The sequence below is a fragment of the Prenolepis imparis genome, unplaced genomic scaffold, assembly GCF_030444845.1.
Source record: "Prenolepis imparis isolate NDT839.2.m4 unplaced genomic scaffold, iyPreImpa1.0 SCAF_11, whole genome shotgun sequence".
In the NCBI taxonomy this organism is placed as follows: domain Eukaryota; kingdom Metazoa; phylum Arthropoda; class Insecta; order Hymenoptera; family Formicidae; genus Prenolepis; species Prenolepis imparis.
In genome coordinates this window covers 2,031,331-2,049,933 of record NW_028141169.1, presented here as the reverse complement: position 1 = coordinate 2,049,933, position 18,603 = coordinate 2,031,331, and the positions used below count along the sequence as shown (strand labels likewise).

Here is an 18,603-nt window from a genome sequence, read left to right as displayed (position 1 = left end):
TATATATATATATATATATATATATATATATATAAAAAGCTCTGTGCAAAGTTTTTATCCACCGGACGGAACAAATGCAATGCGGCATAAATTAAATGTGTCACATTAACGCGACAAAAAAAATAAGAATCTGCATAATAAACAGGGATGCGGCTTTTTTTATTTTTATTGCGCCAGGATTATACGACGAGATGATGCATTGTATAACAGTATAACATTAATAAAGTCCGGAGCGAATGAGAGGAAGAGAGGGAGATACAAGTACCTGTTAATTAATCTATATAAATCGCGCGATAATATTTATCCGCATATTCGCAGATTTCACGCTTATTGTCACCTTTGTGTCACAACGTTTTCCGTAATTTTCTGGCTCCCGCGTTGCAATATTTATTTGTAGAACTGCGCGTTTTCCGCGTTGTGGTTAGTTCAGTTGTAGTTTTAAATCGAACCGCTGGCACGCTGTAAAATTCGTCGTGCTAGTAATCGAGATTCATGTCACCCGGAACAGTCGCATAGTCCGATTACCGTACATGATGCACGCCATGATGCATTACAGAGCTTTACAGGGATCGTTGCGCGGCAAGTGCGCTGTTTCTGAGTGCCGCATTATTGCTTGCCGCTTGAATTGAAACTTCTCGGAAGTTTCGTGCGCTTAATCCCTTCGGAGCACGTGACTGTGAATCACGCCTCGTCTACCGCGCCTTTATTTCTGGCAATAAAGATAACATATATACGCGCGGATTACTTTTTACCGCGCTCTGTAACGCGACAGACAAGTGTCGCGACGATTTTTATCGTTCGCCTAAATATGGGATAAAATACTTCTCCTTCCGAGAGAGAACTTAATCTACAAAAATATGTAATATTTCGAAAAAAATGCACATGATAGAATAACGATTAAATTGTTTATTGAAAAAAAATGTTAAATTCTAAATTCGTCACTGCTCGGACGTAACAGACCTTAGTTTATATTTATTATCTTTTACCTGTTTGACTGCGTTGCGATTTTATTTTCCTTTATTTATGCAATCTATATTAAAAATTTTTTTTCTTTTTAATTGCGCTGAAGATGAAGAAAAAGATAGAAACGTATGTTATTTATATTAATAATGAATATTTTATTTTACTGAGCTTGGCTCGTATTGTCATTTTTGTCTTGATTTGAATAAAGTTCCAAGTTGCAATAGACAGAAACAATCTTCGCGATCGTAAACGTTCCATATGAAACGTATATCTTTTAAATTTGATTCGGATACGATATTCGACCGGACCGATCAGAAGAAAGATCGGGGTCTCTGGGATTCTTCAAGATCAGTACGTTCCGGTCCGTTCCGTTTAGCTTTGAGAATAACATCCCGTGTCTCTTCGTTATCTAGAAGCGTCGCGACGTTATCCAAGCCATTGAAGCGTAAGAAAAGACCCTTCTGCACTTTGCATTTTCAAGCAGCGTGGTATGCCCGGCAGCTCTTTGAGCTTTTAAGACATCATAGTAGGCGAGATCCCGTCTCACTCGTAATTCACTCACCTATTTTTTCATTGGCTGCGTTCTCTTGAAAAATCAAACAAATGCACCGATCGAAGATTCCAAAGTTTTAACACGCATATCATTATATTACTTTCAATTATCATATACAGATTATTGTGCGTATTCTCCTTTTGCTTCCTTAAAAAAATATAATAATTAATCCCAAAGAAAGATGTCTCTTCTTCTCGTCTCAGTTAGTCTTCTACAATTTAAATACTTCTTCTACATCTATTTATGATAAGGAAATAAGTGAGCTGGTTTTAAGCATTAAGCTAACATTTTTATCTATAATTTAAGATAAACAATTCTGCCTTTTTAATGTTACATGATATAGCTTTACATTAAAACAAATTGACGGCACAATATCTCATCATTACGATTATTCGTAGTCAATAAAGAATGAATAAAACAAAGTACTGATCGTATATATATAATATTTATTTTTATCTTCCTCTGCTTTCTTTAATTTTATTTCCTTTCTTAATCTTTTTATTTTCTTCCTATAATCGGCTTTACGCGAACGTGCCTCTATGCATAATAATCTTCGTCCCTCTTTCCCTCCTCGCAATGGTTCACTTTGACTTCTCTCCGTGTACCTCGTTGTTAGCCAACGAGATAACTGAAATCAATTTATTGTTCCTTTTACTTGCTATTACTTGTCATCATTCCTTTGTGCGCGGAACTGTACTTTATATATTGTTTTCTTTTTGTTATTATTTTTTCGACAAACTTTTCTCAGAGCCATTAAACGGATCTGGACTTCTATGCGAAATCTTCCAGGATGAAGAATGCTAAAGACAGAAGCGCGACTTCTACTATGTCAGCTAAACTCGTGGTATCAGCCAAAAGTAGAAAGAAAAGTGGCGAGCGGGATTGCAGCCAGCTACATACACGTACTTTAGGTGTGCTAGATTCTAGAGAATGATTGCCTTGAGAGAGACGAAAATTTAATCAATTTGTTCAAATCAAAAATATTTAAAAAATATACTAAGATTTTTTTTTATTAAAGAAAATTTTGTATAATATTGCTATATTTAATAAATAAATTAATTTAATTAATTTAATTTAATTTAATAAATTTAATAAAATTAATTAATTTAAATATTTGTTCTTGATCCAAAGAAAATTTATCTTATTGTTAAATGTAGGATAACTCTTTATCATGAAATGCGCGAAATAAAATCTGAATTTTTAATTATTAAAAAAATGACTGTATATAGATAGGATTTCTCGTTAGCATTTCGTACGTTCAAGAAAATTAAATCTTTAGTTCTAAAGAAGATATTACTTACACAAACGTTATCTTTGGTTGTGATAATATTTTTCTGATATTGGAACGATACCGTCCAGAGCACACGGTACGATCTTACGCAATTCGATGCAATTGCAAGCACTTTAGCACTGCCGGAGAATCGTACCTATGCCATATTGGCGATATCAAAGGAGGATGTAGCGAAGCCATTTGAAATACATCGTACCTTATACGCGCAACGCAATTTCACGATACAACCACCTCTCGTCGATATACCACTGCGTCTGTAAACGCATTTCGCGAGGTACACACGGTGAAAGGATGTATTGGATGATTTTTTATAAATCGCGATACACGTTAAAGACGATAGCGTTGGACGTAGCGATAATATTGATCGTAGGACGCGCCAGATTTATCGTTAGCTTCATAAATCAGTCTCGCGGTCACGTTGAATTCCGAGCGCACATTTTGGGTTACCCCGTCGCGAGTCCCTTCGGACACAGTTCACTCTCTCGGCGCTTCTTTTTGGCCCTCGTGATTTTATTTCACCAGCTGCCGCCGCAGCGTCGCCTTTAATTCGGTACAGTTTCCCGGTCGCAGCTTATTCTATCGAATTCGCACGCTTGGGAAAAACGAACGACGATGACCGATATGTAAAACTAAATATTTCGGAAAACTTTCCACGCGTGCAACACAGAGAGAGAGATTCGTAATACTCGAAAAATTCGGTCGATCGAGACTAGCTAACGACGGTGATTTTATAAAATGCTACAATATTCTTTCCACATTAATATTCCGAATTAAAAATACGAAGCTCTTTGATCTTGCTTAAAAAAAAATAAATTTAAGATGGCAGGGACATTATTTTGTTTCTCTGCGATCTACATTACGGCTTCAACATCGTAAATGTTGCGTTAAGTTTCAACGGGTCCTAGAAAAATATTTCATCCACGTGTTCGGTGTGTTTTTGATACACGCGCGTTTGCGCCGAGATTTATGCGGCGGGATATATATTTTAAGTAAATCGAACTGCCAGGGGTTTCATCGTCCGCGTATTATTTCCGTGCAGTTTCGCGCTTTGTTCCATCTTCATTTGTCCTAGCTCTTTATGTGCGCGTAACCTACCGTGCGGCGAAACATTGCAGCCAGTTTTCTCCGAGAATTGATAGCACTGCGCGTGCACACGAGAAACGATCGCTATCGATACACAGGAAATGCACTTGCGAAGAAAACACAGCGGGGTTACCAACAACTACTCTCGCCGAGCTTATCTTACGGAGGCAATTTCGAGTAGTTAAAGTGATGTAGATTCTATCCGGAGAACGCGGAATTACAAGCATGCTTCATGCTGGTTAGGAACTATGCACGGATAGAATAATGGTTTTTAATAGTTTTGCCAATTATTTGTCGAAGAAAGATCCCGAATTATTATAATTCGCAAAAATGAGTACGCATAATGAATATTATATAATAATATTAATTATTTTTTTATACGCTGTCTAGCGCATATAAACTATTTTTATAATCCATAATCTAATTTTGCTTCCTTGAAAGCTCATTTTATATGATTTTAGAACAAAAATTGCATTATAACGCATAATGAATATTATTATATTATTATTATTATAAAAAATAGAAATTATTGGAAGATTTTTTATCTAGACTTATTTGTATAAATACAGATAAAATTGTAAATGTGTGTGTGTGTATTAAACTTTGATAACTGTGAGAACCTTCAAATGTCGATCGTTAAATTCCGGTACATCGCGAGTTTATAATGAAATTTTAGCCACTTTCATAGTGCTTTGTAAAAAGTTCAAGAGTACAAGGGAAACTTGGACCGTTTCGTAGATCGACGTAGAAATTTTAAAAAAGCGTTAAAAATTATATTGGTTAATTTTTTTTCATTACTGTCGTTGCAATGATACGATTGTACTACTTGTAGCTTGAAAGACTTTCTCGAAAAAGATATCTCACGAATAGCGAGATGATTTTGAAACGTTGTAAAAAATAAGTAACAATTGAATTAATGAAACAAAATCAGGAAGTAATCAGCTTCAATTTTATATATATATATACACTGGCGGAACCCGGGGGGGGGGGGGTTAAAATCCCCCCTTGCAAATTAAAAGAAACAGTTTTGCTGAATTTGTTTAAAATATATAAATAAAGAAAATCAAACATTAAAGAGCTATCGACGTCAGGATCCGCTAGTGTATATATATAAGATATAATATATCTATATAATATATAATATATATATAAAGAATTTCGCCTAATTATTTTCGTGCATGAAATTATCTCATCATTTCGTCGTATGTTTGACTTAATCTATACTTAATTCCTTGAATGCGTAATGAGTATAATTTACAGTATCTTATACTTTTATATATATATAAGAGTATTTTTGTGTCGCCAGTAAAGAATAAAATTAAGCAATTATTGTAAACGACCCAACTGGCTTAATTGATCTTTATTAATTCGATATCATATATAAATATACAGACTACAGACGTTTCGACCTTTGGTTCAGAATATTACAATGTATTTTCAGAGAAACGAACAACGGTTCGTTTTTTACCATCTATACGAAACGTTTAGTACAGAGAGAATTGTAACATGTTGAAAAAAGAAAAAAATTTTAAGTAAGACTTGATAAGGACCTGAACCAAAGGTCGAAACGTAGTCTGTATATTTATATCGGGTGTTAAAAAAGTGGCGGATACGCTGTATAGGGGTGAATTCCTGAGGTTATTTGGAGACGATTTTTCCTCAACGAAAATGTCGAGAGAAGTCATCATTTTTTGCAAGCTCCCAATTTTTGCCATCATATATCTTGGTAACTAAGCCTTAAATTAAAATTCTATTAAATTAAAGTCGACTTGAAATTAATTGAAGAATGTAGTTTTGTTAATATTTTAATTCCACAATACTTAGTTTACGAAAAGCCCTTTATTTTCAATTACTTATAACTCGAAAATTATTGGTGCCTCGACATTTTCACTGAGGAAAAATCGTCTCCAAATAACCTCAGGAATTCACCCCTATACAGCGTATCCGCCACTTTTTTAACACCCTGTATATGATATCGAATTAATAAAGATCAATTAAGCCAGTTGAGTCGTTTACAATAATTGCTTAATTTTATATATATATATAAAAGTATAAGATACACTGGAAATTATACTTATTACGCATTCAAGGAGTTAAGTTTAGATTAAGTCAGACATAGGATGAAATGATGAGATAATTTCATGCACGAACATAATTAGGCGAAATTCTTTATATACTTTATATAATATATACAATATGTATGTATAAGATACACTGTAAATTATACTCAATACGCATTCAAGGAGTTAAGTGTAGATTAAGTCAGACATACGACGAAATGATGAGATAATTTCGTTGCACAAAAATAATTAGGCGAAATTCTTTATATCTATATAATATATACAATATGTATGTATAAGATACATTGTAAATTATACTCATTACGCATTCAAGGAGTTAAGTATAGATTAAGTCAGAGATACGACGAAATGATGAGATAATTTCGTTGCAAGAAAATAATTAGGCGAGAAATTCTTTATATCTATATAATATATATATATATATATATATATATATATATATATATATATATACACTGGCGGGTTAAAACCCCCTCTTGCAATCTAAAAGAAACAGTTTTGCTGAATTTGTTTAAAAAATATAAATAAAGAAAAACAAACATTAAAGAGCTATCGACGTCGTTGATCTTGGAATAAAAGCTAATTATGAAACCAAAAATATTTAATAAAATAATTTTGCAAACCCCCCCCCCCCCATTATCGACGTCAGAATCCGCTAGTGTGTGTATATATATATATATATATAAGAACTGATCATGTATTATTATACTAAAATTAAATATTTTAATTAATTTAAAATTAAAAGACAAAAAAGTAAAGTTAATTAGTTTAGTTTTTAAAAATCATATACAACTTCTCTATAAAAACATTGACCAACGAGTTAATTTATCGAGCAACAGCACGTACCGACGTAAAAATATATGCATGCGCCATGAATATCAATTCTTGATGTATTTTCAGAGATCTTTGATAGGACATGCCAACGTGAGTATATCAGAAGCAAGTTATCCGTTATTAATCTACGCAAATCAACTCAAACAAAATCTTTCTGCATTATAAAAATAACGAAATTTCAAATATGTTAATTCCATAATAATTTCGTTTGTTGTAATATGCTGTTCTTACCACCAATTACAAATAATATAGATATATTTTTTTGCAAAGTCGACAGTTTGGAAATTAAAAATCGATTTAATGTAAATTTAATTTAATTTTAATCTCTTTCATGTGAAAATATGGGAGAGATAAATTTTGATATAAATATATAATATTTTCATTTAACAAAAAATAACCCAAAATTAATATATTAATAAGTATATTCATTAACGAGTTATTAATACCGATGCATCTGTTTGTTAAATTTTAATACAAAAATTGTACCTACATTTATATAAATATTTCTCTTTTTTTTAATAATTGCAATCTCGAAGTAGATTTAAGAAAATTACTCGATAATATTGTCCTCCTATCTCACAACGATTCCACGTCAAACGTGATCAATCAGCGAAGAAAGATCAAGACGATCGAGCCAAAGACCGTTTAAACGTTTTTCTAACGGAGTCATTACGATCGTTCGGAGGGAGGCGAAATGAAAGAAGATTCCAATCTGCTGGGAGACAGACAAGAAGTCGCGAAAATCCGGGGGAGAAGATAAAAGACGGAGAAAGTGGAGGAAAGTCGTCGTCGAAAGCGCCAGAAGAAGCAACCGTAGGCAGTGGCTACAAAGCCGCTGGAACACGAGTTTCCAGCACGACGTTTCTAAAACGAGTGGGAGGGTGCGATGTGGCGAAAGAAAGGGGCGAAAAAAAAAGGAAGAAGGAGGCGGCGAGGAAAAGCGCAGAATTGCGAGCAGGTCCGGTCGGCGAAAGAATGGGAAAAGTTAAGGGACGACGCGAGACGACTCGTCCCTGAAAGAGGGGTAGTTTCGCTCCGCTCGTTTCGGACTGTTTAAATCGTCTCTCGCTGTGCGCGAGAATACGAGGGGGTGCGTTCGTTTCTCTTATCCATGACGCGGTCTCTCGTTGTCGCGTTTCTTCGTTCGAGCGCGACGACGGTATAGTAAAGTATAAGGCGATAGCGCGAGTTGCATCCAAAAGGAAGGAAGAGTAGCAACCTAGGGGGAGAAACTACCCTACTTAATTCTTCTCTCCGCCCTGCTGCCACCTCTCTGCTGGACGTTTCGTGTTTCGGGTGAAAAATACATGCTCCCTCGCACATTCGTTTCCGCGAACGTTCACCGGTAATGACGTACGCGCTCCGCACCGCCTTAATTTCCTTTCGCAGTTTCTGCAGTTACACAGTCTAACGGATTGTTAAATTATGGCGCTCTCTGCGGAAAAAGTCTCTAAATGAAATTCGATTCCTTCGGTGCGCAACGTGAAGTAATGTCTTAAAACTTCATATACTTAAAATATTAAAAAATCCTAATTTCAATAATGAATAAAAAAACATTTTTTTATATATATAATGAAATTAGAACAGATGAATGTTTGTAATTAATTTTAATCGAATAGATATCATAAAGTAAAACTTTATCGTCGTATATAAAAATGCCATCTTCGATATTAGAAACAAATTCTTGCTTCGAGAACATATTGGCGCAAAGTGCAATCGGTTGCATCGGGGGGGGAGGTTCGGGGAATCAAATATAATACATACGGCAAGTTTTCCGCAATTGCGGAAGAATGTCATAACGCGGATCAACCCGCTGGCGAATCCAGGTCGCGCAATTCCCAGGGAACCCTTTCCCAAGGCGTAACTCTTCGGAAGCCGATATATCGTCCCGACGGCTTCCGGAGATTTCGGTCCGCGACCGCATTCGTTAGCGGACTTGAAATTGCGGCGATCCGCGGCGAATGAGGCACTCATGTGATTTCGGCCGCGATAGCGTCGGAGAGCTAGGATAGCAGTCGCAGAGACAGAAGAGGCGCTCTCTCGGTGGATATCGCGGGGATTTTCCAGGCACGCCGGGATCGAGGTTGCAAACCCCCGGCCACAGGAACAGAAGAGTAGGGAAGGGGGTGGCACTGACACCACGACCTACATACAGGCCATTGTGCTCCATACTGTATATCCCGGTCGGTTGCGTCATCGGACGGCACAGCCGCAATGTCGGGTCCGGATTTCGGACTCGAAGGCAGAGCAAAGGCGATCTCTCCGATCCCCGGACGCGAGACCCCGTTTCCCCGGTTCCCGTTTGTGTCCGAGGGTTTCTTCTATAGCGATGAGAAAATTCGATTGTGACCCTTGGAACAAAACTCGTGGATTTAGAATCACAATTGTAAAAGAAGGGTCGATTTCACGTGGATTTATTTCCCTTTCGGAGAAGAGTCTCCACATTTTTCTTCCATCTACTAAGTTGGAGTTCTTTGCTTTGCGATGAAGAAAAAAAAACGAATAAAATTTGCACGCAAAGAATACAAATCTGTATGTAAATTCTGGAATAAAAATTATCAAATAGCTGAACTCTCTTGTTTGTTATTTTATCTCTTATATATAATAATGATAAAATAAGTTAATAATACTTTTGGTCATTTTATGTAAGAAAATTGGAAAATGTAAATTCTGATATAAATCAGTAAACTAATTAACATATAATTATCCTGACATAATCACAAATTTTCTTTCTCCTTTGTAACAAAGTCCGCGCGATATGAATATTACGTCGCGCTAGAAGCGCAAGGAAATAAAGGCTGCAATCTCCGTTACGAGATATTAGAAATTGTATGAAATCTACATATTTATAAGTAAGAAATTAGTTTGTTTCCCGTGATATTAAGCGTTTCGCGCAGAGTCCCGCCGCATTCCTCGTCGTGGCGATCCTTTATTAAAGTACTCGCTGTTTTGTTATGCAATCACGCTAACACTTTTCGGCATCGTACTTTCAAATGAAATAATGAGCGAGAAGGGAGAGATTGTAGTACGTCCGAGTACTGCAACTGCATTCTACTGCTCTCGGCATCCTGTATAATCGAGTTGCGTCATCGGCCGATGGCGCAGCTGCAATGTCGAGCCCGGATTCTGGCCTGGGCACAGCAAACTTGGCTCTTGATCGTTTTCAAGTAGGCGCATGCTCGGCACAATACGAGAGAATTGTTCCTTTTTTTTGTCACGTGAATGCTATTTTTTCGCCGCTTTCGCGCAGCGTGCGGCTTAATGAGGGTAAAGTATCGAATAACTGCCCGAGTTGGCATTTAAATAAACCGAAAGAGAGAAGCTTTTTTTTTTTTCAATAAGTCGGGGCTTAAAGATTTAACCATCGCATCGAACGAGATCGATAAAAAACACAGAGTATGAAAATTAAAATTATTATCGCAATATATCTCCCCTTATAATACTCTCACTGAAACACGAGGGTAATTTTATTTAAATGGGAAAATAAAATTCTATAAAAATACCATTATTATATTGGAATAGAGTGGAACAAAGAGAGAGTGTATAATTTCACTAACGATGAATAATTATCCCAAAAATGCATTTAAAAAATGTTGTCTATGAAGCAAATATATTTGGTCCTTTTTTAACCAGCAAAGAAAAAAAATCTTATACAGAATATTAAAAAAGTAATTTCGAACTCGATGTTCGCACAGAAAATTCCACATAAAATGTGTCATTAAAGTTAAAGTTAAAATAAAAGAGTTACGAAATAGATTTTTTGTTCCGACTTCATCTCCACTCGTTGTTATAGCAGAATCGTAGTGGTCGAGGTGTGTGTGTGTGTGTGTGTGTGTGTGTGTGTGTGTGTGTGTGTGTGTGTGTGTGTGTGAGAGAGAGAGAGAAAAAGAAAATATATACATATAATATATTCAATATTGAAATTTTATTGCGCTGGGCGCGTCGCTAACGACACCGGAGAAGTGCTCTGGTTCTCCGGATACATTTCTAGGGCGTCGCGAGAGACTCTCTCTCGCATGGCAGGCGCGTCATTTACCCCTTGTAATTGAATGCGGAACACGACGTGAATCTTCCGGGAGGACGCACGACACGGCGACGCGAAATCTCTAAATTTATGCAGATTGCACGCGCAAACTATTCCGCATCGCGCGTTAGTGCAGACGCGATACGCACCGAGGAGAAACAAATCGGGAAAACGCGTCGCCCTCCTGCTCTTTTCCGAGATTTCCATACTGTTGAACGAGGCCTCTAAATTAAGCCGCCTACAATCTGGCTGGAGCAATTAAGAGCAAACAGTTTTACAGCTCGCCCCTTTTTTCCCTCTTTTAATTCGACGTGGTTTTATCGCTACGCGCGTTTTTGTTAATGACGTTTCGTTATTGCGTCGCTGGATCAGCAGGTTCAGCAATTGCTGTCATAAAATACTGTCGCGTATATAGAATATTCTATCGAACCGACGTAGATTTCCAATGTATGTGACTCATGGGGATCGAATATGCGTCACGCATATGCGTGATGTCAACGGCGATATTAACTTCAGATGTAAATACATATACATAATGATAAGCGTATCATTATAAAATCACAAAGCTATATATTTTATATTTTATATTTTATATAATATATATATTTTTTATAATTGTATATATATTATATATTATATACATTTTAACACACTCTCTCTACTTCAAAAAATATACATTATTATATAAATTTTATACTGTCGCATTAATTTTTGAGAAATGAAGACAATTAATGACATTACTAATGATTTCGATAACGCATAAAAAAATTTGTGTTGCCTAAAAGATCTCTTATTTTCAAATTAGAGCTCTTCTTTGTGCGTTATCAAAATGATTAGTAATCTCGTTAATTGCCATTGTTTCTCGAAAATTGATGTGACAGTATAAATAAAGTTTCAAAATAGTCTGCCTCGCAACTCATTGTCAGTCAATTTGTCATGAATCTGCAAAGCGAAAAGATATTTCTGTGTGTCGTAGTCATCTTGACAGTATGTCAGTATGCTCAAAGTCAATCAAAGAAGACTGACGGAAATGTCATGTATGTAAAATACACTGACGATGCTGTCATATACGAAATAATCAATAAAAGCAATTACAATGGTGAGTATAACACAACAAAGACTTTATACACATTTAAAATAATTTTAAATTGATTTCAGCAATTTTATCAATTTACATATTATAATTTATATATTATAAGAATTATTTTTATTATTCTCTCACTTTAGCCTATATCAGATAAAAGTTTTCTCTATTATGGCATTGTCAATTTTCATCTAATGATAAAAATATCGCTCTAATTTGAAAATGTAATATTTTAAGACATCACAATACAAAATGTATATCTGCAATATTTTCAATTTGTAATATCTTCAGCTATATAAGCTTTGTATTAGTGCTATCATTTTTCTTAAATAATAGACGGTCTACATGCGACTACATATATAGCGGGTGGAGAATTCGCGAAACTCGGACAGTTTCCATACATGGCGGTGGTTCACAAACTCATTGGTATCGGTCAAGTCGGACAATGCGGCGGTACAATTATATCCAATAGATGGGTTCTCACAGCTGGACATTGCGTAGTAGGACATCCACAAAGATTTCATGTTATATTTGGTATCGTTGACAAGTCTGGCATACGACACAATTGGCTACATGGTCCCGGAGTATCGATGATTACAACTAAATCAGTCTTACATCCACGATACAAAGAGTACGTCAACGATATTGGCTTACTTTATATGCCGCGTGACATACCTTTTTCTGGTAATTTATTTAAGTTAATATATTCTCTTTTTTTTTTCTACGCCTATGCGTTGTATCGTTATTGTAATGTTAAAAATTTTTAAGAAATAATAGTATTATAATAATGATAATTAAATCATTTTACCACACATTTGTAGCGACTATTCAACCTATAAGACTTGCCAATTATAATTATAAGGATAAAGTTTTGGCGAATAAAAACGCTCTTGTAATTGGTTGGGGAAAAGATAGTATCACTAGCCTTGGTATAACGAAACTCAAATATGCTACATTGCCGATCATCACATATTATGAATGCAAGCGATATTGGAGTATCACTAAACACATTTGCACGGCTGCGGGATTAGCCCAAGATGCTTGTCAGGTAAATTAAACAATAATTTTATGATTATAATAATATTATGTGGGTATAGAATATATTCGAACACATACACACATGCGAATAAATCCTCCTGCAGTTTTAATAAATTCTAAGACTAATACTTTTGCATATATATATGATTTATGATTATACTGTGTTTAGGGCGATAGCGGTGGCCCTCTGATAATAAAGGAGAATGGCCAGGATATTCAAGTCGGTATAGTGAGTTATGGGAATGGACAATGTCCTAGCAATTTGCCTGGAGTATTTACAAGAGTTTCTCCATTTATAAACTGGATTCGCAAAGTTATTAATACATATGATAAATGGCACATATATTTTTACAATATTACGAATTGAATAACTTTTGTAAACTTAATGCAATTTATTGTTATTCGAAGATATAGAGTTTCTCTAAAAACGCAATTCAAATTTATACTTATAAAAAAATTAAATCATTAAACAAGTAAATAATAAGTCATTTAAAAAAGTAAGCCATTTAAAATAAATATTATAGAATAAATATGATACATGCAGAATGAAAAGAAGCAAGAAATTATTAACTCTAATAATTCCTATTAGAATGCAAAATCTAATTTAATAGCCAAGAAATGACTTAGTTTGGGGCAAATGAAAATACTGCGTTTAAATGAACAGAGGGATTGTTTTATAGGAATTATATCAGTGATTTTTATATATACTTGTTTTCAAGTTGCACATGGATCAATTTCTATCTCAAATACACGCGATCTGCACATTGTTTCAAAGCAGTGAATAACTTGAGTTAGTAAAACACAAAATCGTCGATCCGATAAAACGGATACGCCCTATTTGAACCTTGCCACGGTTTGTGTCCCACCTCTAAAGTTTGTGGAACTTCCCGGTTTTCCGGTTAAATGCGAAGTTTGTTACCAGTCGCATCAGCGATCTTAATTCCTGAACGCTTAGAATAATATGGTAATGGAAACTTTCGTCAAAATGAGCTATATGTTACATAAGTATAGACACTCTTCAAAATTATTATCTTTCGGCATTATCGCAATATGTGAAAATCCGAAATAAATTATACATTGCATATGCAATTAATAAAGTTATAATTAAAATGGAATGCTTTTATAAAGTAAACATCATTATATAATATTTTCCGTTGATTTTTAGGCGCAATAAATTCTCTAAAATTTATCTAAAAAGTTTCTTTATCAAAATCATTAGTAATCTCGTCAATTGTCATCATTATTATAATCATCTTAACAGTGTGTCAAAATGCTTCAAGTCAGTATTTCACCGATGAAAATGTCACATAAGTAAAATACGCTGACCATGATTCTATTGTTACGCAGTATTATATTTATTATGCTATTGTAAAAAAAATTTAATATACATAATGGATAAAATAAATTTCCTAATTATAATTTTTCCTTTTTTAAGTTTCGCGAATTTGCTGGACTGTTTTATTATGTAATGCAATTGGCATCGAGTGATGGGTAAGTTCCATGAAATGTCAGAATTAAACACGTACGACAATTAATCGTCCGTCTATCACGATTCAACGCAAATAGGATCCGTTCGCATAACACGAGTGATTCTAATCGACGTGGCATCGAGTTGACGAGATTCGACACATGAACTTCATTCATACGTCATATGCGGCCAGCATCCAGCGGTCGGATGTTCACTCGTCGTTTAACGCATATATTCGTAAATCAACGACAATTACCGGCTGCTCTACATATTCGCAATAATAATGCAGAGGCCTAAAAGGACCTTTAAAACACAGGGTGAAATACATGCTGGACAATCGCGCTTTTGCAATTTGTTGGCGTAAAAGCGACACTGGGGTAACTTGTTCCCGAGTCGAGTTACAAGCGATTGTCCCAAGGGGGGTTAACAACTATCCGGTGGGACCCTCTCTTCGTTCACCCCATCCTCCGAGAATGGAGAGGAATAACCGTGTTTCCTCCTTCCATCCACGGTCATTACCAGCTATCGCGCAGAATACGACTTCGGGTCTCGTGGACCGTGTATAATAGCCACTCCGTTCCGCGCCATTGTGACGTCGCCTTTAAAAGCTCGCCGGATACTCGGCGCGATGCTGAATAAGCGAAACCGTTCGGTGCCCCCTTACGCATTTCGTAATCGTGTTCCTCTCCTTTCATTAGGAAGAACCAGTTGTTAATAGTTTAGAATTTTAGAAAATCATACTTCTCGGTGCAGTTCTCGAGTTGTTTTTTGTCAGGTCCATAACCATTCATACGATAATCACATACAAAACTATATTTCTATATCTGTCTAATTAAAACTTGAATACGAATTTCAGAAAAATACGTTTTTTTTTTAAATGTTATTATATTTTTCTATCGATATAAATAGAATATATGTAAGTAAAAACATTTATTTTATTACGTTTTTTAAAACGCAATAATTAATACAATTTATTTGAAGCATATTTACTATACCCATTAATTTAATTCGTTCGACGAGAGATATTATTCTAAAAGTTTAAAAATTAAGGTCGCGGTTTAGATATTAGAATTATATTTTTGTGATAAAACTTGCTGCATTTTCGAGTTTACAAACATTTCTTCTTCTCAGAAATCGTCGCAATCTGTAACTAGCATTCCTAAAGAAAGGATATTGATCGCCCTGGGTTTTTTGTCTTGGATTCTCGGCTGTAACGGGCCTTACTTCCTTTCCATTCATTTCTCATCTATCGTTCACCAAACCATCTCCCTTCCAGCATCCGAATAATGGCCTCATTTCAGTCAACTGGAAATACTTGGGAGCGGAATGTGCATCGCAGAAACGTCAAACGTGTAAATGCTCATCTGCCTAAATTCTCCCCCCTTCCCCATAATTAATTATAAAATAAAAGAATATCTAATACATTGAAGCTTTTATGTTATACATAGGTATACTGATATATAATACAAATAATCATCAAAAGTTATGAAATTCTCCTCAAGCATTAATACATAAATTAAAATTACTATGCATTTTCATTTTATGTAAATAACAAATTTCACATTTTAAAATTATTTTAATTTTTTTTGTATTGTACATAGAGATTACGTGATAAACGTAAGAAATTACTACTATTTTGACTTAGATTTTCTCTTTTTCTTTCTTTTTCTCTTCCTTATTTTTGGAAAAAAATTTTAAAGTTTTACAATATTTGAAACGTTCATAGTATCAAATAAATAATAAAATAAAACAAAGCGCAAAAAGAAGATTCTGAGCAGGTATCATAATATATCACTGTCGTCAGAATTTCTACAGATTAAGCACTTAATTGCATTCCAGGAGCTTAGTCTGCAAAATTTACAAACATGTGAGCGTCGAACAGCTGTATATGTGGCTTTAAGTTTTGTGACGCTCGCCCGAGATTTTACGATCGACCGACTGGACGAAAGTTTGATCCCGGATTCGGATACTCTCCAACGTCTATCCCGACACTCCACAGATGTTGTTTTCGGCTTGACCTAGTCTCACTCGATAAGTCGATTGCAATGAAAAGGAAAATCCACATATTGTTCTTTCGTATATTCACGAAATGTTTAAATCTTTTCGAATTTCTAACTTATTTCGAGAAAATGAATTAAAACTATTTACTCGGATAAATTTGCGTTCTAAATTAAATAGAAAACCATAATATAATATATAAACAAATATATTAATTTTTTAATTAAAGTTTCACAGAATCCGTAAAAAAGAAGGAGGAATTACTTTGTTCTATGCATTTTATTGAGAAAAAAATTGAAATTTAAAATTAAAGAAAATTAATTTGAAACATTCAAGCATTTCTATTACCAATAGTAATAATAATTTAATTTTTTTAAATTTTTTTATGCGAAAAATCGATGAAGGCACAACAGTTAAAAAAAAACCGATATATCAATAATGATTTTTCACATAATTGTTATATCGAGCGACATTCGAGAGAAATGCAAGAGCAAAATCGAAGTTCTTGAATGAAAAATCGAGAAGTTTGACGGATTTCAAGGGGATCACTCTTATATTAGGAATTTTCGGTGACGAAGTACGAGGTGAAACGAACGACCGGCGGATCGAAAATCCGCCAATGGAAGATTCGATATATGTAGTACAGAGCCGGCGGCGGAATAGGAAGTCGAATTTTATAGGTTCGAAGGAGCTCTCTTGACGTTTTCACAAGATATATTACATCTTCCGATATGCCACTGATGATCGAGAGTTTCCTGCCAATCTGCTTTTCGATGCAAATTGATAGCATTCGTATGCGTTTCGAACGATTACGATCAGACTGTTTGCGGTATTTAAATCTAGGCTCAAATTAATGAGAGAAATGAATCAGAGAAATGAAATAAAATAGCGTATCAAAATAATTTTATATATATAATAAGGTATATGATTAAATTATATATATAATTAGTATTTCGAGATTCTCATATAACAAATCAAATATGAAATTATTTCCGATATTATATGTCGAATGAAGAATAAACTCCAGCGATCTTGAAATAAAATTAAAAACGATTTTTTACACGCTTCGATGCGCGCTCAAGGATTTTATAGTTATACTTTACGCAGTTATCGCTCGACAATTGGCGATGAAAATAATAGTCCTTGGAGCGGAAACAGTTATCCATACAGATTTTTCAATTCGCTGTATGATATTTATTGCACGCTCCGATCAGACAGAGAGGCAGCAATCGCAAAAGTAGCACGCCGTTATCGAGCTATGCACGTCCGGATGTAGCTGCATCTGCATCCGGACTTTACCTGGTATAATCGACGGCTCGCAGTTGCCGATGGAAGGGAAAGAGAGATAGAAAAAGAGACGGACGAGGAGAAAAGTAAGTTTAATGGGTCAGGATGCGAGAAAGAAGCGCAGCCTCTCTCTTCCGACTATCTCGACCATCGAGAGTCGAAGAGAATGGTCGGGAAGAAGAATATCTACAGAATTATTATTCAGACCGGGTATAGACTCTCTCTCTCTCTCTCTCTCTTTCTCACTCGCTCTATCTCCCTCTCAATCTTACTGACTTTCGCGAACTTATAACGACCGAGGTGCGCTTTCTTGAACTCCGCCCTCGTTATCGTACGGGATAAATACGTGATTTACATCGACGGTGTCGCGCAGATGTGCATTGCTCATTTGAATTGCAACTAGAGAGATCTCTGATTGTTGCATTTTCTAAGCGTAAAAAAAAGAAAATATAAAATATAGAGAGAAAAAGAGAGAGATACATTATATTTTCATTCAAATTACACACACATATATACATATATATATTATACATTCAACATCTTTCTAAAGAAAGTCAAGATCGTATCTCCGTGTTTCAATTTCTAGCCTTATCTCATCCTTCCCGTGTTTCAATTTCTTGCCTTTTCTTATATCCTTCTGATTCTTGACATTTGTAGAGATTTTTTACGCAACACTGCTGGTATTTTTAATTCTTCAAGAATGCAATATTCACAAATGCATATATCGTCTATATACTACATATATAATAACGCGACAGCGTGCAGTAAAGTAATATAATTCTCTCTACATCTCGAATAAATGAAAAATAATTAATATCACAATGTATCATGTGTAGGCAATGTCTCGGGAGGATACTTGCAGGAATACGGGTTCTCTCTGCATTCTATATTCCATCAGA

General features: G+C 35.1%; 2 protein-coding genes and 1 long non-coding RNA gene across 11 annotated transcripts in view; 2 read left to right on the top strand and 1 right to left on the bottom strand.

Annotated features, from left to right (window-relative positions):
• LOC145943116 (uncharacterized) overlaps positions 1–18,603 on the top strand; it is a 240,043-nt gene that overhangs the window by 95,480 nt on the left and 125,960 nt on the right. The window lies entirely within an intron of this gene.
• LOC145943103 (uncharacterized) overlaps positions 1–18,603 on the bottom strand; it is a 155,245-nt gene that overhangs the window by 94,507 nt on the left and 42,135 nt on the right. The window lies entirely within an intron of this gene.
• Positions 11,827–17,608, top strand: LOC145942900 (chymotrypsin-2). Its single transcript, XM_083050071.1, has 5 exons — positions 11,827–11,866; positions 12,250–12,597; positions 12,735–12,961; positions 13,121–13,264; positions 17,558–17,608. Exons 1-5 carry the CDS (start codon positions 11,827–11,829, stop codon positions 17,606–17,608), a joined length of 810 nt encoding a protein of 269 aa, XP_082906197.1.

Coding starts and splice junctions, on each gene's coding strand:
- LOC145942900 (XM_083050071.1), top strand. CDS start 11,827: ATGCTCAAAGTCAATCAAAGAAGACTGACGGAAATGTCAT. Junction 12,598..12,734: donor GCGTGACATACCTTTTTCTG/GTAATTTATTTA, acceptor ACACATTTGTAG/CGACTATTCAACCTATAAGA. Junction 13,265..17,557: donor TTATAAACTGGATTCGCAAA/GTTATTAATACA, acceptor TGAAAATAATAG/TCCTTGGAGCGGAAACAGTT.